This window comes from Jaculus jaculus, chromosome 1 (genome assembly GCF_020740685.1).
Source record: "Jaculus jaculus isolate mJacJac1 chromosome 1, mJacJac1.mat.Y.cur, whole genome shotgun sequence".
NCBI lineage: Eukaryota > Metazoa > Chordata > Mammalia > Rodentia > Dipodidae > Jaculus > Jaculus jaculus.
In genome coordinates this window covers 240,808,658-240,831,592 of record NC_059102.1, presented here as the reverse complement: position 1 = coordinate 240,831,592, position 22,935 = coordinate 240,808,658, and the positions used below count along the sequence as shown (strand labels likewise).

Genomic DNA, 22,935 nt, shown 5'->3' with positions numbered 1-22,935 from the left:
CTTTGCAAGTAAGTGGCTTTCACCACTAACCCACTGGCCCTCACATGGCCTCTGTGAGTATGATGGAGGGAGCCAGCAAATGGGCTGCTGTGACTCTTCTTACGAGGACACTAACCCTATAGTACTAGAGCTCCATCCTTAGGGTTAGAATCTCAGAGCTCTCTACCCATCTCCATCTCACTCTCCCTTATCAACCTGCCACGTTAACCCTTGGATACTAGGGACTGGTATGGTAATTGAGTATACCTCTGGGCTAAGATGAGGGAAGTTCACTTCCCCCAACCTTCATCTCTGTACATCACATGAGGCCCCTCCTTCAAAGGGCAGTTTCTCTCCTCTTCTCATAAGAGAGAGAGAGGGAGAATGGGCGCAACAGGGCCTCTAGCCACTGCAAACATACTCCAGACACATGTGCCACCACGTGCATCTGGTTTACATGGGACCTGGAGAATTGAACATGGGTCCTTAGGCTTCTCAGGTAAGTGCCTCTAAGCCATCTCTCTTGCCCTCATCTTAGGCTTTTTAAGAGTACTGTTCAGGGCTGGAGAGATGGCTTAGCAGTTAAGGCATTTGCCTGCAAAACCAAAGGATCCCGGTTTGATTCTCCAGGACCAATGTAAGCCAGAGGCACAAGGTGGCACATGTGTCTGCAGTTCGTTTGCAGTGGCTGGGGGCACTGGTGTGCCCATTCTCTTGCTCTCTTTTCCTCTTTCTCTCTAATGTATTTAAAAATGTATTTAAAAAAGAGTACTATTCAGTGATATTAAATACATTGAAAAAATGAAAAAGTAAATGCATTGAAGCAGTTGTGTACCCAACTCTTCAGAACTCGTTTTATCTTGCAAAACCCACTGTGCCCATTAAATAGCTCCTACCTACCTACTCCTCCCTCTGCCCTTGGAAACTTACATTCTACTTTCTGTCTGTCTGTCAGTATACAATGTATGTACTGATTGCTCTAAGTACCAGCACCTTGTATAAATAGAATCATATAACAGTCATCACTAGCAAAATACCCTCATAGTTTTTAGCATATAATTATTACTTTCTTGGGTTGCTACCCCACATTTTGTTTTATATACCACTTTTATTTATTTATTTATTTATTTTTTTGTAGGTAGGGTCTTGCTCTAATCCAGGCTGACCCGGAATTCACTATGTAGTTTCAGGCTGGCCTCAAACTCACAGTGATCCTCCTACCTCTGCCTCCCAAGTGCTGGGATTAAAGGCATTTGCCACCATGCCTGGCTATATACCACATTTAAAAAATATTTTATTTTTATTTATTTATTTGACAGAGAGGGAGAGAGAGAGAGAGGGAGAGAGAGAGAATGGGCATGCCAGGGCTTCCAGCCACTGCAAATGAACCCTTGTGTCCCCTTGTGCATCTGGCTAAAGTGGATCCTGGGGAATTGAACCTGGGTCCTTTGGCTTTGCAGGCAAATACCTTAACCACTAAGCCATCCCTCCAGCCCTATATACCACATTTTGTTTGTCCATTCATTCATCAATGGACATTTGGGGTGCTTTTACCCCTTGGCTATTGAGATAATATTGTTATGTACAAGAGCATCTGATTACCTCATTAGGATCCTTTTTGTTTGTTTTGAGCGTGGTGTGGTGGCTCACACCTATCATCTGAGCACTTGAGAGGATGAGGCAGGACTGCAGAGAGCTCAAGGGTAGCCTGGGCTATAGAGTGGGTTTTAAGCCAGCCTGAGCTATAGAGTGAGACCATGGAGAGGGATAAGGGGAAAGAGAGAGAGGGAGGGAGAAAGAAACAGAGGAAAAAGAGGGAGGGAAGGAATCCTATCTTTAATTCTTTTGGATATTTACTCAGAAATGGAATTGTGGACCACATGGTAATTCTATTTTTAATTTTTGAGGAACTGCTGGGCTGTTTTCCATAGCAGCTGCCCAACTTTACAGTCTCACCAGCATTATACAGGGATCAAGGATTCTTCCACATCGTAGTCAACACTTCCTTTATTTTCTGCTTTGTAAAAAATAAAAAAAAATTAGACAGGGTCTTACTGTACAGCCCAAGCTGGACTCAAACTCAAAACAACTCCCCGTCTCAGGCTTCTGAGCTCTGGGTTTAGAGATGTGCACCACCAGTCTATACCCTACTGTGTGTAAAGTGATTTCACTTTGTTTTGATTTTTTAAAAAGATTTATTTTTATTAGAGACAGAGAGGGAGAGGGAGAGTGTGAGAAAGGGCAAGTCAGGGCCTCTAGCCACTGCAAACGAACTCCAGACCCATGCACCACCATGTGCATCTGGCTTACATGGGACCTGGGGAATTGAATCTGGATCCTTAGGCTTCACAAGCAAGTGCCTTAACTGCTAAGCCATCTCTCCAGGCCCCCCACTTTTTTTTGTAGAGCAAAGCCAGTCAGAAGCCCCGAAACGATGCATAGTTAAGTGCAGGGGTCTATACGTTAGACCGCTGCACTGGCATTCTGGCTGTAATACGCTGTAGCTATGTGACCCCGTGCAACTTATCCTGAGTCCTCCTGTCTGGCCCGCCTCCAAAAGGGACGTAGCAGTCCCAAAGCTGTGGAGTTGTAAGGAAATCGCCAGATAATGTACTTTTCAAACAGTGCACAGCACCAGGAAATTTATCCAGGTTTTGTTTATTTGTTTTTTTCTTTTTTCTTTTCTTTCTTTCTTTTTTTTTTTTTGGTTTTTTGAGGTAGGGTCTCATTCTTGACCAGGCTGACCTGGAATTCACTATGGAGTCTCAGGGTGGCCTCGAACTCACAGCAATCCTCCTACCTCTACCTCCCTAGTGCTGGGAATAAAGGCGTGTGCCACCACGCCCGGCGGTGATAATGTACTTTAAAAAAATTTTTTTGTTTATTTATTTATTTATTTATTTATTTGAGAGTGACAGACAGACAGAGAAAGAGGCAGATAGAGAGAATAGGCGCACCAGGGCCTCCAGCCACTGCAAACGAACTCCAGACGTGTGCGCCCCCTTGTGCATCTGGCTATCGTGGGTCCTGGGGAATCGAGCCTCGAACCGGGGTCCTTAGGCTTCACAGGCAAGTGCTTAACCACTAATCCATCTCTCCAGCCCAGATAATATACTTTTTAAACAGTGTACAGCACCAGTAAATTTATCAAATTTATCCAGGTTTTGTTTATTTGCTTTTTTTTTGTTTGTTTTTTTGAGGTAAGGTCTCACTTTAGCCCAGGCTGTCCTGGAATTCACCCTGTATTCTCAGGGTGGCCTCGAACTCACAGCGATCCTCCTACCTCTCCTCTGCCTTGTTGGTTTGCTTTTTGAGAAAGAGTCTCACTACATAGCCTAGGCTGGCCTTGAACTTATGAACCTCCTGCCTCCCAATACAGGTATGTACCACCATGTCTGGTAACCAGGACCATCAGGCTTTGCAGGCATGTGCCTAAACTACTAGCCATCTCTTCAGCTCTATTGAGAATTGTAATATAAGAACATACAGTCATTTAATCATGCTCCCATCACTTTATCTTATTTTGTCCCCTCTCTCCCAGCCCCCAGCCCTCAAGGAGCTTCCTCTTTCAAGGTAGTCCTTCCTCTGTTTTGTTGTTTCCTTCTTTTTGTGCTTCTCTGTCTTCCATGTCATAATGATGATGGGCTGGTCTTGTGGTGGTATTCATTCCCATTGTGGGGTCAGGAATGCACCCACCAATTCATGTTGAGTCCAGCTTTTACATACATCCTGGGAGCCTGGGCTCTAGGCTTGTACAGCAAGCCCTTTTTAAAAAATAAATTATTTACTTATTTATTTTCAAGCGCAGAGCTCTCAAAAGCAGACAGACAGGAAGAGAATAGGTGTGCCAGGGTCTCCAGTGGCTGCAAATGAACTCCACATGCACGAGCCACTTTGTTTATCTGGCTTTACGTGGTACTAGGGAATCAAACCCAGGCCATTAAGCTTTGTAGTAGGCAAGTGCATTAACCACTGAGTCATCTCCCCAAGAACTCCCTCCCTCTTTCTAAATACGCCTTGTAGAGTCCTGTCTACCCCAGAATAAACATGATTGTTCTATTTTCCCTCTTCCAAGTCTTTTTCTAGCTTTTACTCTGTTCCTAGGTGTTTAGATCCATGAAGACTTATTTGTTATGCAACGTATACGCAAAGGGTAGCTGATTGTTCGCTGCAGGTCTCCGACTAGCGCCTCTTTTCTGCTGCTTTGAGCATCTAGGACTTCTGGCCCCACAGGGGTCTATTTGGGCCTTTCTGTCCAATTGATCTACTGAGCCGACACCACTTCCTGGAGCTTTGTAACAAGAAGTCCTAGAGGGTTACAGTGAACCCCTTTGCTTGCTCCTTTGAAAACTGGCTTGGCTATTCTTGTATTCCTGTCTTTCCTAAACTCAGCTTGTTCAACTGACAGAAAAAAAACAAAACAAAACAAACACCCAACCAGAAAACAATAATTGTGGTGAGCTTTTGTGATTACATCCCTGGATCATCTTACAGGAAGCCTCTGTCTCCATGCCTCCTGTTTCTCCTCTCAATCAGCCTAGGTAGGTTTGTTGTTGTTTTTATTTTTCATCAAGGACTGGGCTGCAACCCCCTGGGATAAAAGCTCTTTTTATCTTACTTTCCCTTGAAGAAAAACGAGAGGACAAACTGCCAAATGAGAAGATTTGAAAAAAAGAAAAAAAAGTGAGGCAATCTTTGTTGTGGAGGCAGATCTATTCAGGAAGGTGAACTTGGAAACACAGTTGACAGTTTGCCAAGATAAGCCCCAAGGCCTCCTCCTGGATTCTCTTCTAATAACTACAAGCAGTTTTGTGGAAGCTACTTGAAAATTCCAGAAATCTCAAGTCCTTGTCTACCATACAAATGAAGAGACTGATGCTGGGCAATTGGAGAAACAAGTTGATATCCCCAGAGCTCAGTTTGATTTAGCAGGAAGACAGAGAGCTATCTGACAGTGAAGGTGAGGGCCTCTGTCTCTAGGGTTCCATCCCAGCCCCAAACACCTCTGTGGCTAAGTCTCAGGATTCCATTGTTTAGTTTTTATGTATTTCCAGGCATGGTCTCACTCTAGCCCAGGCTGACCTGGAACTCACTCTGCAGTCCCAGGCTGGCCTCACACTCACTGTGATTCTCCTACCTCTGCTTCCCAAGTGGTCGGATTAAAGGCCTGGGCCACCACACTGGGCTCAGGATATTGGCTTTTTTAAAAGATATATTTTAATTTAATTAATTTATTTAAGAGAGAAAGAGGGAGAAAGAGAGCCAGCTCCAGGACCTCCAGCCACTCCAAAGGAACTCCAGACACATGTGCCACCTTGTGCATCTGACTTACGTGGGTCCTGGGGAATTGAACCAAAGTCCTTTGGCTTTGCAGGCAAGTGCCATAACTGCGAAACCATCTCTCCAGTCCCCAGAATCCCATTTTTAACTGGATGCTTCCCTTGGAGTGGGCTCCCCCATCCCTGCACATTCTGCTCCACCTTAAGAAAAGACCAGGTGGGAGCCGGGTGTGATGGCACACACCTTTAATCCCAGCACTCCGGAGTCAGAGGTAGAAGGATTGCTGTGAGTTCAAGGCCACTCTGAGGCTACATAGTGAATTCCAAGTCAGCCTGGGCTAGAGCTAGACCCTACCTTGAAAAAAAACAAAACAAAAAACATGAACTGGAGAGAGATGGTTCAGTGGTTAAGGTGCTTGTCTGCAAAGCCTAAGGACCCAGGTTTGATTCCCCAGTACCCATGTAAAGCCAGATTCACATGGTGACACATGTGTCTGGAGCTTATTTTCAGTGGCTAGAGGCTCTGGCATGCCCATTCTCTATCTGCCTCTTTCCCTCACAAACATATATATTTTGTTTTGTTTTGTTTTGTTTTCCGAGGTAGGGTCTCACTCTAGCTCAGGCTGACCTGGAATTCACTATGTAGTCTAGGCTGGCCTCGAACTCACAGTGATTCTCCTACCTCTGCCTCCCGAGTGCTGGGATTAAAGATGTGCGCACCACGCCTAGCTATTTTTTTTTTTTAAAGAAAAAAACTAGAGCTCGATTCATGCTGTTTGTGGGATTTATTGTCACTTGCCATCAGGCAGCCAGGGAAAGGGGCAACACCCACGCCCTAGCATGGACGGAGGGGGCATGGGACCACAGGGCACTGTTTACACATGCTCCAGGGGCGCGAGGAGGGGGCTCGTCTTCACTGGCAGCAGCTGCACTTCTCTGCCTCCGCCTTGGTCCCCTCCTCACCTTTGCACACACAGTCCTTGGCACACTTCTCACATTCCTCAGGACAGCAAGAGCAGCAGCCTGCAGAGAAAATGAAGGAGCCCGGGTCTGAAGCACCTGTCCGTGCTCATGGAAAGGGCAGCGGGGGGCGGGGGGGGGGAGCGGGGGAGGAACTGGGAGGCTGGGGAGTCATCCCGGAATGACCAGGACCCACTGCTTTCTTCTCGCTACTGTTGGGTCTGACTCAGCACCCATGGTGCTTCAGAGGCATGCTGGGCTTCCTAGTTTAGGATGAGGGTCATCCTAAAACTAAACCACAGACCCTTGGGTGGGTGCCAGGGAACCCCTGGGGGATGGCAGGCTTGGGGCCCCACTGAGGGAGTTCTAGGCCTTCAGGAGAAAGGCTCTGAACTTGGGCCTTGCAAGATAAGCTCAGAGAGGCACACAGAGCACAGGAAATGTGCCTACTCTACCTCAAAGAAGGGAAAGCCATCCCCCGCCCCTTCCTGCATATCACACTGCAGTGAGCAGGGATCAAATGGAGGGGATCCACAAGTAAATGACCACCAGCCTCTCTTGGGATTACCCAGGGCAGTGGAGATTTGGAAGAGTTGGGCGCTGGCAGAAGGGCTTGGGGGTGGGGCAGTTCTCAAATCCAGCTGCCTGTTAAAATCTGAGATTTAACCAAGAAACAGCTTGCCCTAGGCCTACGGGGTCAACCTCTGTGGTCCACACAGCCTCAGTAATTTAAGATCTGCAAGGGGAGGTTTTGCCAAACACTGCCTAGGGGGCCCGTATCCTCTGCGGGCCAATGCTGGGAGTGGGGTGAGGGGGTTGGAGGAGGGGTGCACTCACTCTTCTTGCAGCTGGTACATTTACATCCCTCGCACTTGCAGGAGTCGGAACAGGTGCAGGAACCACCTATGGTCACAGGAAGGGTTAAAATGTGCAAAGACCCACCAGGCACCCGGCAGAAAAGGAGCCGGGCGCTGACTCTCAGCGCTCTTCCCACGCGGGTATTCTGATTCTTCATGGGATTCAAGATGGGGAAAGAGAGCTCTCTCCCCCAAGTGTCCTTGAGTTAAGACAGGGCATGGGGCTGTTTGTCAATAAAGGGGTGCACTGTGCCGCAAGCAGGGAGCGGGGACGCGGGGGGGGGGGAGTCTCACCCGTAGGACAGGGGCAGGTCTCAGGGTCCATGTCCAGGAAAGCAGCCTCGGGAGATGGTGACTTGGCTTCTCCAGGCGGGTGGCTGCACTGCGTAGCTGGTGGCAGCAGGTGACTAGGTTTTTATAGCCGCGGGCGGGGGCGCCCGCCCCTGCGCACGGCGCGGGCTCCGGGTCTGCGCGCACTGGCCCTGCGCATTGCGGCGCTGTCCCCCACGTCCCCCAGCCCCCCGCGAGCGCACGACGCCGTGCGCGCCGCCCGCCCGCTCCCCGGCGCGGGTACCGAGGCGCCGCCGCCGCCGCCCCGAGGGAGCGCGCGTGGGCCCTCTCGGAAAGTGGACGGGGACGCAGGCCCTCCATCCCAGAGTTCTTGGCCACTAGAGGGGATGTCCAGCCGAAGGAGACCCTTCACAGGGAGCCTGGCGCTGACCACTGCACCAGCAGTAAAGACGCTGACGAGGTCTCTGAAGAGCAGTCTGAAAGGTGGAGGGTGGAGGGGGTCAGCATTCGGCACTTGGTTGGAACACGCTTTGTCTCCTTCCTTAGCATGTCCTTCCACGGGACCCTGAACACCTCTCACACCGACTTCCACTTATGTTCAGAGACACCCACCATTGGGCTGGAGAGATGGCTCAGCGGTTAAGGCGCTTGCCTGCAAAGCATACAACCCGGGTTCCATTCCCCAGTCCCCACGTAAAGCCAGAGACACAAAGTGGCACATGTGTCTGGGGTTCATTTGCAGTGGCAGTAGGCTCTAGTGTGACCAGTGACCATTCTCTCTCTCTCTCTCTCTTTGCAAATAGAGAGAGAGAGACAGACAGACAGACACGGGGTGGGGGAGGGCTGGAAAGATGGCTTCGAGATGAAGGTGTTTGCTTACGAAACCCACAGACCCGAGTTCGATTCTCCAGAACCGGCATAAGCCAGATGCACAAGGTGGCTCATGCCCCAACTCCGCCCCTCCCCCACCCATCTTGTTTTTGTTTTTAGCCTGGGCTAGCCCTAGAATTTCCCAACCTCCTCCTGCCTCTGCTTTCCAAGTGGTGGGATTTCAGGCATGGGCCACCACACCCAGTTTCAGCCTCAGACTTTGGTTCTGTTGAGAGAAGGACTTCAAGAAGGAATTCAGCCCCCTCCCCCACCTGTCCTCCAAGCAAAACTGAACCGCTTGCAAATCCGATCTGGAAAAGCGCTGAAAAGTGTTGGTTATGTTAGAAAGGACCACCTCCCCCACCCTCTAGCTAGAGTCTCATTCTGGTCCAGGCTGACCTGGAATTCACCATGGGTGGCCTCGAACTCATGGCGATCCTCCTACCTCTGCCTCCCAAGTGCTGGGATCAAAGGCGTGCGCCACCACACCCAGCTCCATCTCTCTTAATAAAGAGATAGAAACTCTGAGCAGGGAAAGTGAGGCAGCTTAGTTTTATTGTTTTCTTCTTCCAGGTAGGGTCTCGCTCTAGCCCAGGCTGACCTGGAATTCATTATGTAGTCTTAGGGTAGCCTCGAACTCATCGTGATCCTCCTACCTCAGCCATCTGAGTGCTGGGATTAAAGGCGTGCACTATCACGCCTAGCAGCAGTTTAGTTTTGGTCTTGCAAGGTGAGGCACAGTCCATAAACAACAACAAGATGGTAGCCAGCCAAGGGAACACAGAAAGTAACTCTGATAGTCCCGGAAAGCAGCCGTCTTCCCTCGGCCCCATCGTCTGGGTACCGATGTACAACCAGTCCCTCCCGGTCCTCTAACATAACCCTGCTCCGGGTTTCTTTAGTTTCTCTGTTTGGCTGACCTTGGCTCTTGATTCCGCTTTGTGAAGACATGAGGTTTTTAATCTAGATCTTGGGGCTTTGCTATCTATCTACAGGCCCAGGAATTCACTGATTTGTTTCACAGCCTAATAAATGCCATTCTGGATAAAAGAATCTAAATGAGCCGGGCATGGTGGCCCACGCCTTTAGTCCCAGCACTCAGGAATCTAGAGGGCTGGAGAGATGGCTTAGTGGTTAAGTCACTTGCCCACAAAGTCTCCAGGTTCCACTTAAGCCAGATGCACAGGGTGACACATGTGTCTGGAGTTCATTTACAGAGTCTAAAGGTCCTGGAGCGCCCATTCTCTCTCTCCCTCCCTTCTTCTCTCTGACTCTAATAAATAAATAAAAATAAAAACTTTGAAAAACAGGAATCTAGGGCTGGAGAGATGGCTTAATGATTAAGGTGTTTGCCTGCGAAGCCAAAGGATCTTGGTTTGGTTCCCCAGGACCCACATAAGCCAGATGCACAAGGTGACACATGCGTCTGGAGTCTAAAAAAAATAAAAGTTTTATTTATTTGAGAGAGTGAGTGGGAGAGAAAGAAGCAGAAAGGGAGAGAAAGAAAGAGGGAATGGGCACACCAGGGCCTCCAGCCACTGCAAACGAACTCCAGATGTGGTGGATCTTGAGTCCAGCCCTAAGGTGTGTAGAGAGCCAGCTTGAGCTCTGGCTGTTTGGTTCTCTGCATGCTGTGCTTGTATAATGGAGTGAGCCAGCTTCCTCTGCCGTGATGAAGCGGCCCCTGGAATCTGTGAGCCTGAAATAAACCCTTTCCTCCTGTAAGCTGCTTCTGATTGGATGTGAGTCCTCTTGAAGAGAAAGTAAGCGCAACGCTCTTCATATTCTTACTTCTTACAGTTGGAACCCCTCTCCCAACTGTCAGCTGCTGGCAGCCTGCAAATGCTGAGGGACTGAGCTGGCTGGTTTCTCCAGGCCTTTCTTGGAAGGATCACCATGTTCAGGTCCACAAGTCTACGTTTCTGTAAGATTGAAGAAAGAACAAGGTGAGGAAGAGGGGAAGGGCAAGGACCCAGAGGAGGTAGAGGAGGAGCTGGTAATATAATCTCATAAATTAAGGAACTTTAATAGTTCTCACCTTGGTGGGGAGTTCAGATCTTGGAGCCTGGCCATTTCATTTAGGATCAAAAAAAAAAATTATTTATTTGAGAGAGAGAGAAAGAAGCAGAGAGAAAGAAAGACAGATAAAGAGAGAATGGGCGCACCAGGGCCTCCAGCCACTGCAAATGAACTCCAGACGCATGCGCCACCATGTGCAGCTGGCTTATGTGTGTCCTGGGGAATCGAACCTAGGTCCTTTGGCTTCACAGGCCTTAACTGCTAAGTCATTTCTCCAGCCCACCTGACCATTTTAGTACGACTTTTGTGTTTGTTTTCATTTCACTGAAGTGTACCCTGGCCTCGTATTTTCTCAGACCTGGACTCTGAACCCTGGGCTCTGGGTTTCTACAGCTAGGCAGTCCTTCCCCTCCTTACACACTTCCCCTTTGGTCATCCTACATTACCTCAGGATTGAGCTTTAAAGTTGAAATGATAGCCCCCTTCCTCAAGGGTGGGCAAGATATGGATGAATGTGAAAAGCATACCTTTCTTTTTTTATTAAATATTTATTTTCAAGCAGAGAGAGGAGAGAGAGAAGGAATGATTGAATAAGTAAGGGCCTCCAGCAGCTGCAGATGAATTCCAGATGTATGTGCCACTCTGTGCATCTGGCTTTACATGGTTACTGGTGAATTAAGCCTGGGTCATTAGGCTTTGCACGCAAGTGTCTTAACCTCTAAGCCATCTCTCCAGCCTCCTGAAACGCACATCTTTCTGAAACATTCTACCTCCCCCATTCTTGGACCCTTCATTCTTCAGTTCTCAACCTCCATGGTCTCTAAGGGAGTATTTCTTTTTTTTTTTTTTTTTTGGTTTTTCGAGGTAGGGTCTCACTCTGGTCCAGACTGACCTGGAATTACCTCTGTAGTCTCAGGGTGGCCTTGAACTCACGGTGATCCTCCTACCTCTGCCTCCCGAGTACTGGGATTAAAGGCGTGCGCCACCACGCCCGGCTAAGGGAGTATTTCTTTAAGTATGTTGTTCTAAGGACCCTCCCACCCCCAATCCTCATCTTTATTCCTATCTGACTCTAATGCTCATACTGTGCAATTATATGGTCTGTGTTCCTATGATCTCCTTGCCTATGATCCTTCTTTCAACCTCCAATTCCCAGGTAATGTCTGGGTTGGCTCCTCCCTCCTTTTCTTTTAAGTAAGAGTCTTAACTCTACTATATGGCCTATGCTCAACTTGCAGCCTGCCTCAGCCTCCTGAGCGCTGAGATTACAGGCACGCACCACTACACCTGGATTTGCTTCCAAACCTTTGCTCACTCTTTCTTGCTCCACAAAGTCCACCATAATCATGATCAACCTGTTTTTTTTTTTTTTTTTTTTTTTTCTTCCTAAGACAGAGTCTTACTATGTACCTAGGCAGGGCTAGAGCTCCTTATATAGGCCAGACTGGCCTGGGACTTGGTTCTTCCTGGCTCTGCCTCCAAAGTGCTGAGATTACATGCCATTACACCCAGGTTATGATGAGCCTAGTTTTCATTATTAAATATTTTAGGGCTCGAGGGTTGGCTTAGTGTTTAGTACTTGCCTGGAAAGCCAAAGGACCCAGGTTTGATTCCCCAGGACCCATGTAAGCCAGTACAAGGTGGTGCATGCATCTGGAGTTTGTTTGTAGCAACTGGAAGCCCTGGAGTGCCCATTCTCTCTCTATCTCTCAAATAAATAAATAGAAATAAAATAATTTTAAAACTATGTTATTTATATATTTTGTGTGTGTGGGGGGTAATGGACATTTGCACCACTTTGTGCATCTGGCTTTATGTGGGTGCTGGGGAATTGAACCCAAACCAGCAGTATTTGCAATCAAGCACCTATAGCCATTGAGCCATCTCCCCAACCCTAATGTTAGTTATTTTTGGTTTTATAGTGCCAGGAATATAACCTAGGGCCTCATGCCAAGTGAGAGCTATACTACTGTGCTGCATCTCCAGCCTCTGCCTACCTAAGCTTTGCAACACACACAACTGGACCCCAGCACCCCTAACCCCACGACCTTGCTCTATCCTTTTCCTTATAGTGGCTTTTAAAATTTATTTTTATTTTTATTTATTTATTTGACAGAGAGAGAGAGAGAGAGAGAGAGAATAGAGTGCCAGGGCCTCCAGCCATTGCAAACGAACTCCAGAGGCATGTCCCCCCTTCCCCCCCCCCCCCGTGCACCTGGCTCTAATATGGATTCTGGGGAATCAAACCTAGTTCCTTTGGCTTTGCAGGCAAACGCCTTAATCGTTAAGCCATTCCTCCAGGCCCGCCCCCCTTTCTAAGGTAGAGTCTCACTCTAGCTCAGGCTGACCTAGAATCCACTATGTAAACTCAGGGTGGCCTTGAACTCAGAGGTAGTAATCCTCCTATCTCTCCTCCCAAATGCTGAGATTAAAGGCTCCTTATAGTGTTTTATTTTTTATTTTTATTTTTTTTTTGAGGCAAGCTCAACAGACTGGCTTTTTTTTATGCGAGAGTGAGAGAGTGAGTGATAGAAGAGAGAGAACTGGTGTGCCAGGGCCTCCAGCCACTGCGATTGAACTCCAGAAGCATGCGCCCCCTTGTGTGCGTGCGCCACCATGTGCAGCTGGCTTATGTGGGACCTGGAGAATCGAACCTGAGTCCTTAGGCTTTGCAGGCAAACACCTTAACCACTAAGCCATCTCTCCAGCCCTATAATGGTTTTGTTTTTTTCAAAGTAGGGTCTCACTCTAGCTCAGACTGGCCTGGAATTCAGACTATGTAGTCTCAGGGTGGCCTTGAACTCTCAGCAATCCTCCTACCTCTGCCTTCCAAGTGCTGGAATTAAAGGCATGCGCCACCATGCCTGGCTTTCTTTTTTTTTTTTTGTCCATTATTTATTTATTTATTTGAGAGCGACAGACACAGAGAGAAAGACAGATAGAGGGAGAGAGAGAGAGTGGGCGCGCCAGGGCTTCCAGCCTCTGCAAACGAACTCCAGACGCGTGCGCCCCCTTGTGCATCTGGCTAACGTGGGACCTGGGGAACCGAGCCTTGAACCGGGGTCCTTAGGCTTCACAGGCAAGCGCTTAACCACTAAGCCATCTCTCCAGCCCGTGGCTTTCTTTTTAGGTAGGGTCTCATTCTAGCCCAGGCTGACCTGGAATTCACTATGTAGTCTCAGTCTGGCCTCAAATTCACAGTGATCCTCCTTCGTTTGCCTCCCAAGTGCTGAGATTAAAGGTGTGCACCCCCCACCCATCCCAGCAGCAACATATTTTAAAAATGGGAATCCTGTTAGTTTCTACTTGGAAGACTTGTCAAGGTTTAAGTGGATGACACTCAGAAGCAGCCCGAGCCATGCCGGCTCCCACCATTTGTAAATGAGGAAGTCCTGTGTGACACTCTGCTCCTTCTCCTCAGCTCTGTGTTCCCTGACATGTAGGACTGCAGGCTGACCTTTGTGTCAGCCTCATCCTAGACCTGACACCCAATACAGGTGCTTTCTGGGAGAAGGGAGTTCACTTGCCTTCTCAGCTTGGGGCCAACAGGCAGGACCAGCTACACTGAGGGGTGGAGATCACTGGCATTCACACTTACTAAAGGATGGAAAATCCCCAGATGAGCTCACACAAAGCAAGGAGTCCCACACCCTGGTTGAAATTGATCTTGTGAAGGATTAGGACTGTCCTTCTGTTCTCTAAGAGTCTCTCAGTTTACTGCACTGGGACGGAACTATTAGCAGGGTTTTAGGAAATTAGGTAAATAGTGGTTGTACAAAAAGTGTTTGCAATTATGCTTATCTGCAAATAATGTCTTTTCTTGTAGTGTTCTAAACATGTTTGTAGAGTGGATGTCAGATGAGCAACTTAAAAAATATTTTATTTATTTGAGAGAGAGAGAGCAGCAGATAAAAAATGGCTGTGCGAGGGTCTTTAGCCACTGCAAATGAACTCCAGATGCATGCGTTACCTTGTGAATCTGGCTTACATGGGTAGTGGGAATCAAACCTGGGTTGTTAGGTTTTGCAGGAAAACGCCTTAACCACTGAGTCACCTCTCCAGCTTCTGGATGAGCCATTTTATAAGCATTTTTGCTCATGGGGCAGCTGAAGCTTAGAGAGGAGGTACTTGCCCAGGACCCCCATGGGTTCTAGCTGCAGCTTGCCAAGAAGATGGTTCTGTGAACTCAGGAAGCCTTACCCTAGTTTGTATGTGGGTTTCCCATGGCTTGACCAGATGACTGGCGGTGGCTTCTTCAGATCTCTTCCACCATGGAGAGTTTACCATGCGCCATATGTGTGCCTGTGGAGCCAGGCATGTCGCCTGTTATCTCCTTGACTCCTTCCCATTGTGCTGATGTCAGGCAGGAAATGTTGATACCATTTTTTTTCTTTTTTGTTTTTTGTTCTTTTGGTGTTTTTTGAGGTAGGGTCTCTCTCTCTCTAGCCCAGGTTGACCTGGAATTCATTATGTAGTCTCAGGCTGGCCTTGAACTCACAGTGATCCTCCTACCTGTGCTTCCTGAGTGCTGGGATTAAAAGCATGTGCCAACATACCTGGCTTTAAAAATAGTTTTGTTTTGGTTTTTTGAGGTAGGGTCTCACTCTAGCCCAGGCTGACCTGGAATTCACTATGGAGTCTCAGGGTGGCCTTGAACTCACGGCGATCCTCCTACCTCCGCCTCCCAAGTGCTGGGATTAAAGGCGTGCGCCACCACACCCGGCTTAAAAATAGTTTTATTTATTTATTTGCAGGTGGAGAGATAGAGTGTGGGCATGCCAAGGCCTCTAGCTGCCACAAATAAACTCCAGATTCATGCACCGCTTTGTGCATCTAGCTTTATATGGGTACTGGGGAATTGAACCCAGGTCATTAGGCTTTGCAGGCAAGCCCTTTACCTGCTGAGCCATGTCTCATGTCTCCAGCCCAACACTGTTTTTGTTGTTGTTGTTGTTGTTGTTGTCTATTTGTTTGTTTTCTATAGGTAAGGAAACTCTGGCTCAGAGAGATTATGTGATTTGTCCTGGTGCAGACTCAGGCCTTGAATCTAGGTACAATGCTCTTCACCCTGCCTGATAGCTTTCATTCAGTTCACTGTGAATCCCAGTTAGCAAGCATGCCAGGGACCGGGCACCCAGGGAGTGGATGAAGCTTTGATAATCTCCACAAACTTCATGGAATTGCCCAATCTGCAGGCTTGGAATAAAGTTATTCTGCCTTCTGTCTACCCTCAAGGCAGGTCTAAAGGCTCTGGAAACATCCCATTCATATCATCCATGAACTGCCTCAGCCCACAGCCCGGCCCGTGAGGCACACTCTCCTCTCCAAGCAGAGCCTGGCTAGCCTGGCCCAGGCTTCTTCCCACTGTCAGGGGCCCAGCACTTACCTGCATCAGACCAGGTTCTGGGTCTAGGCCAGTCATTGCGAACTGCCATAGATAATGCTTGACTGCCTAAATTCTCTTGTTTGGTGAAGTGATTTCCCAAGTACCGGCAGATTAGTGATGCAGCTGGGGACAAAGTGCCCCTCCTTCCCTGTCCTGTTGTTGCTCTGTTCACCTCAGAGTTTGAGCAGTGACCCTGGGACTGAGACCCATGGATATCATCTCATTTTATTTTACTTTTTTTTATATATTTTATTTTTATTTAGCTATTTGACAGAGAGAAAGAGGCAGAGAGAATGAGCACGTCAGGGCCTCCAGCCACTGCAAATGAACTCCAGATGCATGTGCCACCTTGTGCATCTAGCTTATGTGGGTCCTAGAGAATTGAACCTGGGTCTTAGGCTTCTCAGGCAAGTGCCTTAACCACTAAGCCCTATCTCAGCCCTTTATTTTATTAATTTTTTTTAAAGACCATGCTTTTTATTTTTATTTGAGAGAGGGGGTGCAGAGAGAGAGAGAGAAAGAGAAAGGGAGAGAGAATGGGTGTAGCAGGGCTTCCTGCCCATGCAAACAAACTCCAGATGCATATGCCACCTTGTGCATCTGGCTTACATGGGTACTGGGCAATTGAATCTGGGTCATAGGCTTCGCAGGCAAACACCTTAACCGCTAAGCTGCCTCTCCAGCCTTTTTTTTTTTTTTTTAAGGTAGGGTCTCACTCTAGTGTAGGCTGACCTGGAATTCACTATGTAGTTTCAGTCTGGCCTTGAACTCACAGCGATCCTCCTACCTCTGCCTCCCGAGTGCTGGGATTAAAGACATGTGTCACCATGCCTGGCTTGAACCACATCTCTTGACTCATAAATCCAATTCCATTTGTCTAGCTTCCTCAAATAACACGATTTCATAACTGAACTCGGATCCCATAGTAACAAGGCTGTTCCAGCTCGAGTTCCAGATCAATCTTCTAAACTTGTCTGCAGGAGACTCAGCTTGCTACTAACATATCTTCTATGATTTCTGCACCTTGCCTCAGTTTCCCTTTCAGATGGTAAGTGCAGGAGTCAGGGAAAGGGCATCGGAGGGAGCCTCAGAAGTTCGCTGGCTTGATTTTTCAGTATTTATCTCCATGGTTACCTCCTGTTTCTGGTAAATGATTCAGTGTCTCCTCAACATCAGTGACACAGGATTTCTTTCTTAAAATAAACTTCAGTATACTATCAGACCAGCTGATATGTGATTCTAAGTAAAATGAGGTGCTTCTTGAAGGATAGCAGACAGGGAGCCATGGCTTCCATCAGGCTGTGCAAGGGCATGCTCAAATCCCTTTGAGATTCTGGGTGGTTCCATAAGGCTTGAACCTCCTAATGTAATGGAGACAGAGGAGGCCTGACATCTGTGACTCTGTGGCTTTGGGCTGTTCCTGGGGTTTCTGACCTGCTAAAATAAGGCACTTGCTACTCAGCATGATCTTCAGAGTCTAAGGATTATGCTCAGACTCTGGTTGAGTAGGCCAAGGATAGAGGAGGGTGGAGAGCAGCACTTGGTCAATCCAAGATGAGATGCTTCTATACCATGATGACAATTCAGAGGCAAATATCAGACAGGCTAGCCTCCTGTTGGCACCTCTTATCAATGGGGCGGGGGGAGGCTTGAGGAAGTAGTCAATTAATTACACCCTGATCAAGTCAAATTCAACCAACTGGAGCATCGGTGACTGGGGTTCCAGATCACCTGGTTTGGGTGCATATTAATAAATGAATTTGTGTGTGGATTGTCATGAGCTCGAGGCCACCCTGAGATTACATAGTGAATTCCAGGTCAGCCTGGGCTAGAGTGAGACCCTACCTCAAAAAACCAAACCAGCGCTGCAGAGATGGCTTAGTGGTTATGGCGTTTGCCTGCAAAACCAAAGGACCTCTCTTTGATTCCCCAGGACCCATGTTAGCCAGATACACAAGGGAGTGCACGCATCTGGAGTTTGTTTGCAGTGCCTGGAGGCCCTGGGGAGCCCATTCTCTCTCTCCCTCTTTCTGTTTCTTTCTCTCTCTCAAATAAATAAACAAAAATAAAGTTTAAAAAATAAAAACAAAACAAAAAACCTACTTTGCTGCTAAACCTGCTATGATTTAGCAGCTTAACACACACAGGGCAAGGAGCTGGGGAATTAGTCAGACCTGTTTCAAAAAGCTGGATCCTGTCATCAAACTTGCAACATATAATTTTGGAGTCTATCAAAAGCAGTCAATCATGGCCAACCCTTGCTTCCCAACAAGGGTGTTTGGGGTATAAATATAAGAAAACAGGGGATGGAGAAATGACTTAGTGGTTATGGCACTTGCTTGCAAAGCCAAAGAACCTAGGTTAGACTTCCCAGGACCCACGTAAGCCAGATGCCCAAGGGAGCACACGCATCTGGAGTTTGTTTGTAGCGTCTGGAGGCCCTGGCATGCCCATTTCTTTCTCTCTCTCTCTCTCCCTGCCTATTTCTCTCTCTTTCAAATAAATAAAGAAAAATTTAAAAAATTACACTAAAACAAAATAAAATATTAGAAAGCAACACCTGGGAAAGTGATCTGCAGGGGCAGGTGGACTGTGAGGCTGGTCATGGAAAGGAAGAGGACCTCTATCTTGCTCATGCCTACTGTAGTCAAATTGATAGGAATTAAGAGTAAGGCAGCCCCTGCTTTACAGGTAACTAGTCGGGATTACCAGCCCCAAAGGAATAACCAATAAACAGATAATTGGTATATCCTGACAGAGCTCATGAACACAGAGGTTTTAGGAAAAGAGAGTCTGGGAAGTGAAATCCAGAAAGCACCGACTCATGCTGACTCACTAAAAATATCAGTTGGTGCATCAATTTCCCAGCTGGCTGTCAGGATTGCACACATACAAAGGAACTAACTCATCTTCTATCTCATTAGCCTATCAGGAGCCCCACATGTATTGAAAGTGACCACCCTGACTTGATGCTTACTTATTCCCAAGGGTATAAACGCTCTCTGCCATTCAAGTCCCTGTGCAGTGGCCCCTCCAGGCCGCACGGCGCTCCACCTCTCTTCCAGTCTGTTGTCGAGTGAACATTTGCTTAGCTTGCCCTTCCGCTGGGTCTGCACCTGACATTCTTCACGGGCTGCAAGACAACAGATTGGCGAGCCACTGGCTTGGGCAGTTTTAGTGACTGTTGAGTGTCTGGTGCGCCAACCCTTACTCACCCAGAGCTGAGGAAGTCTCCACTGTTCTCACAACCTGTAACTTGTGGCCTGGAGAGATTGCTTAGTAGTTAAGGCACTTACCTGCAAAGCCAAACGACCCGGGTTCGACTCCCCAGGACACACGTAAGCCAGATGCACAAAGGGGGACACGCATCTGGAGTTCATTTGCAGTAGCTGGAGGCCCTGGTGCGCCCTTTCTCTCTCTCCCTGCCTATTTTGGTATCACTCTCTCTCCAATAAATAAATAAATAAACAAATAAAATATTTAAAAAAAAACTTGTAACTTGTTTGCCCAAATTACTAAATTTTCCACATGATTTAATTTCCAAACACTTTGTCCTTTTCTTTTCTTCAAAAGTAAATTTGAGTTGAGTATGGTTGGCTCTGGTCTGTAATCCCAGCATTTAGAAGCCCAAGACAGTTGGATTTTCTCAATTAGAGGGAGGGAGGAAAGAAGGAAGGAAGGGTTACTGCATAATTAATTTGTATACTCTTATTTTCTTAGAATTTTACCATAACCATTCCCATGCATCTTCATTTTTAATGGCTATGTCACATCCTGTTGTGTGCCCTTTTGGGACTGATTACACAGACTTACAAAGTAAGCTTTTTCAGGCTTTCACAATGGTAACTTGCACTGTAATGAATCTTTTTTGTGAATGAGGTCTTATATTTTTCTTTTATTTTTTTTAAATTTATTTTTAAGGAGAGAGAGAATGAAAGAGAGAGAGAGAGAAAGGATGATGTACATCTGGCTTTATGTGGGTGGTGTGAAATGAACCAGGGCTGGCAGGCTTTGCAAGCAAGTGCTTTTAACTGCTCCCCACCCCAAAGTTTTTTTTTTCCTTTCCCCCGGGATTTATGGTAAAAAAATTTTAGGAAGAGCATTCTGTGCATCTGGATTTATGTGGTTCCTGGAGAATGGAATCAGGGTCTCAGGCTTTTCAGACAAGCACCTTAACCACTGAGCCATCTCTCCAACCCTGTTTTTTGTTGCTGTTGTTTGATTTGCGTTTCTTTTGTGTCGAAGTCTCACTCTAGGCTTGGAACTCACTATGTAGCCCAGGTTGGCCTTGACATTGTGCTGAATCTCCTGCCTCACCCCCTGCCCCCAGATGTTGGGATTACAGGCACAAGACACCACACCTTGTTAGTTTGCAGCTTGTTAAGGCCCTATACAGCTAAGGACTTAAATTGGCCCTTGGGGAACTTACGCTGATGTTTCCTCCCAGTGGCCCTGTTCAAGGGCCTTAGGCCCCTTCTGGGCTCTCCTGGGCTCCAACCTGGGCAAGGAGAGGTGGAACAGTGCTTTTAACCCTTGAGTGATTCTCCAGGGCTAGGGTTGTTCTTGCTAAATCTGCCCCTGGGTGGAGCACCCTGACCCACCACTGTAAAAGTAATACAAGAGAGGCTGACTGCAACAAAGAGCTGGTTTGGTAAAGAGAAACACTGTGATGGATTTCTTCCTTCGGGGAAAAGGTTAATTAGAAAGGGTCTAGAGTGTTTGAAAGAGCTTAGGAGCATCACTGGAGCCAGAGAGCAGCCTCAGCTTCCAAAGGTCAAAGGAAGCTGCTTGCTTTTATAACCTTTTCTTTGTGGGGGGGTGTGGAGGGGTGGAGTTTTACTCCCTGTGACGCAGTCTCCATGCACTAGTCCATAATCCGTCATAACGCCATGGGGATGTGGCGCCCTCCTGACACAGCGCTTTGCAGCAGCGCTGGCCATGGAACACAGGGCCTTATGCACGCTCGGTCACTGAGTTGCATCCAGGTTCTCTTTTCCTTCTTGACCTAAGCTCTGTTGCCTTGCTATTTCTTCTTGCAGCTCCCTCATGAAAACATTGGCCATCCTGCTGCCTTCCCGACAACTCACTCCTCTTCCTTTACGGTCTTCCTTCAGGCCTTTCCATCATCTGCTTCTGCCTAAGTTTGGCAGAGCCCCTTGGCTAAGTCCATTTCCTCACCTGTAGAACAGAGATAGCAATCCCTGTCCTATAGGTGTGTGGCAAAGATGAGCCATAATTCCAATCACAACCTTAGCTGGGCTGGAGAGATGCCTTAGAGGTTGAGGTGCTTGCTTATAAATCCAAAGGACCCAGGTTTGATTCCCCAGTACCCACATAAAGCCAGATGCACAAGGTGGTGCATGCATCTTTAGTTCATTTGCAGCAGTTGGTTCACCCATTTTCTCTCTATATATGGCCTTCCCCCCTGCTCTCTCTCAAATAAATAAATAAAATATTTTAAATATCACACACACACACACACACACACACACACACACACACACACACACACATATATATATATATAGACAACTTCTGTACTTACAGACAACAAACCATGGTATTTTCCTTCCTTCACCTCCCCCACTTTCCCCTTCATAACTCTGCTCTCTGTCATATCCCCTCCCTCTTTCCATTAGTCTCTTTTAATTTGATGTCATCATCTTTTTCTCCTATTATGAGGGTCTTGTGTGGGTATTGCTAGGTACTGTGAGGTCTTGGATATCGAGGCTAAATTCTGTCTGGACAGTTGTATGTAAGGAGTGGTACCCTTCCTTTGGCCCTTTCATTCTTTCCACCACCTCTTCTGCAATAAATAAAATATTTTAAATACTAAAACACCTTAGCAGTTACTTGCCTGCAAATCCAAAGGATCCAGGTTCACTTCCCCAGTACCCACATAAGCCATATGCACATGGTGGTATATGTGTCTGGAGTTCATTTGCAGTGGCTAGAGGCTTTGGAATACCCATTCTCTTTCTCTCTTAAATAAATAAAAAAATAAAAATTTAAAACTAAACCTTAGCTCAGACTTTGGCTAAGACAGTAGACTGAGCCCATGGACTTCTCTCTCCTTCTTTCTGAACAACTGTAGAAAAAAATCTGAAAGACAAAGAGGGAAAAATAAAAACCCATGAAGAGGTGTGAGTGGAAGGATGTTGGAATAGCATATTGACAGATCAGAGAATTAAAATATATGTATATATGTATATTATTTATTTATTTATTTGAGAGAGAGAATTGACACACCAGGGCCTCCAGCCACTGAAAACAAAGTCCAGAGCATGTGCCCCCTTGTGCATCTGGCTTATGTGGGTTCTGGGGAATCGAACCGGGGTCCTTTGGCCTTGCAGGCAAACATGTTAACAACTTAAGCCATCTCACCAGGCCCAGATCAGAGAGTTTTACATATGTCTGGAACCTGAATGCATGACATCACATGTATGGGCAAATGTGAGCAGAGAAAGCCAGAGCTCAGATCAAGCAGACAAGTCTATGGACGGTTTTGCTATGTTTTGTTTTCTTTTGTCTGGGTGCGTTCAGGGCGGGAGAAAAGGGGATGGAGAGGCAGAAACCAGGGTGCCAGTGGAAGGATCTCATTGTGGACCTACTATGCTGTGTGGTAGTTGGGACTGTAGGTGTTCACCCAGCTATTTGATAATTTTTTTTGTTTTTTGAGACAGAGTCTCACTCTAGTTCAAGCTAACCTGGAATTCACTACGTAGTCTCAGGGTGGCCACAAACTCATGGCAATCCTCCTACCTCTGCCTCCTGAGTGCTGGGATTAAAGGTGTGTGCCACTACACCTGGCCATTTGACAAAAATTTTTAAATCAAGGCAAGAATTGAAAAAGAAAAACCAACCAAGATGAAGGTTATGATAGATCCAGTGTTTGGTGAAAGCCCAACATCCTTACTTGAAGATGGCTGTTTTCTGATGAGGGAGGGAGGGGAGAGGGCACAAGTTCCTTTTCTCTTCTCTCTCTCTCTTTTCAGGAAAGCCTAACAGACTGGCTTTTTTTTAATGTGTGTGTGTGTGAGAGAGAATTGGCCCACCAGGGACTCCAGCCACGGCAATTGAACTCAAGATGTGTGCTCCCCCTTGTGTGCATGCGCGACTTTGCAGGTGAACGTGAGTCCTCGGGCTTCACAGGCAAGCACCTTAACTGCTGAGCCATCTTACCAGCCCTTGTGTCTCTTTTTTTTTATTTATTTATTTTTTTTGTTTTTCAAGGTAGGATCTCACTCTAGTCCAGGCTGACCTGGAATTCACTATGTAGTCTCAGGGTGGCCTC

At 47.1% G+C, this 22,935-nt stretch overlaps 1 protein-coding gene across 1 annotated transcript; it reads right to left on the bottom strand.

The window, feature by feature from the left end:
• Positions 1–6,024: 6,024 nt before the first annotated feature.
• Positions 6,025–7,541, bottom strand: Mt3 (metallothionein 3). Its single transcript, XM_045137301.1, has 3 exons — positions 7,370–7,541; positions 7,056–7,121; positions 6,025–6,281 (listed from the first exon to the last, which is right to left on the bottom strand). Exons 1-3 carry the CDS (start codon positions 7,398–7,400, stop codon positions 6,172–6,174), a joined length of 207 nt encoding a protein of 68 aa, XP_044993236.1. The 5' UTR covers positions 7,401–7,541; the 3' UTR covers positions 6,025–6,171.
• Positions 7,542–22,935: the final 15,394 nt, after the last annotated feature.

Bases quoted from the DNA above. Each gene is read 5' to 3' on its own strand.
- Mt3 (XM_045137301.1), bottom strand. From the start codon at position 7,400: ATGGACCCTGAGACCTGCCCCTGTCCTACGG. The intron at 7,122-7,369 runs GTGAGACTCCCC...CTGTGACCATAG, and splicing joins GACCTGCCCCTGTCCTACGG to GTGGTTCCTGCACCTGTTCC. The intron at 6,282-7,055 runs GTGAGTGCACCC...TTTTCTCTGCAG, and splicing joins ATGTACCAGCTGCAAGAAGA to GCTGCTGCTCTTGCTGTCCT.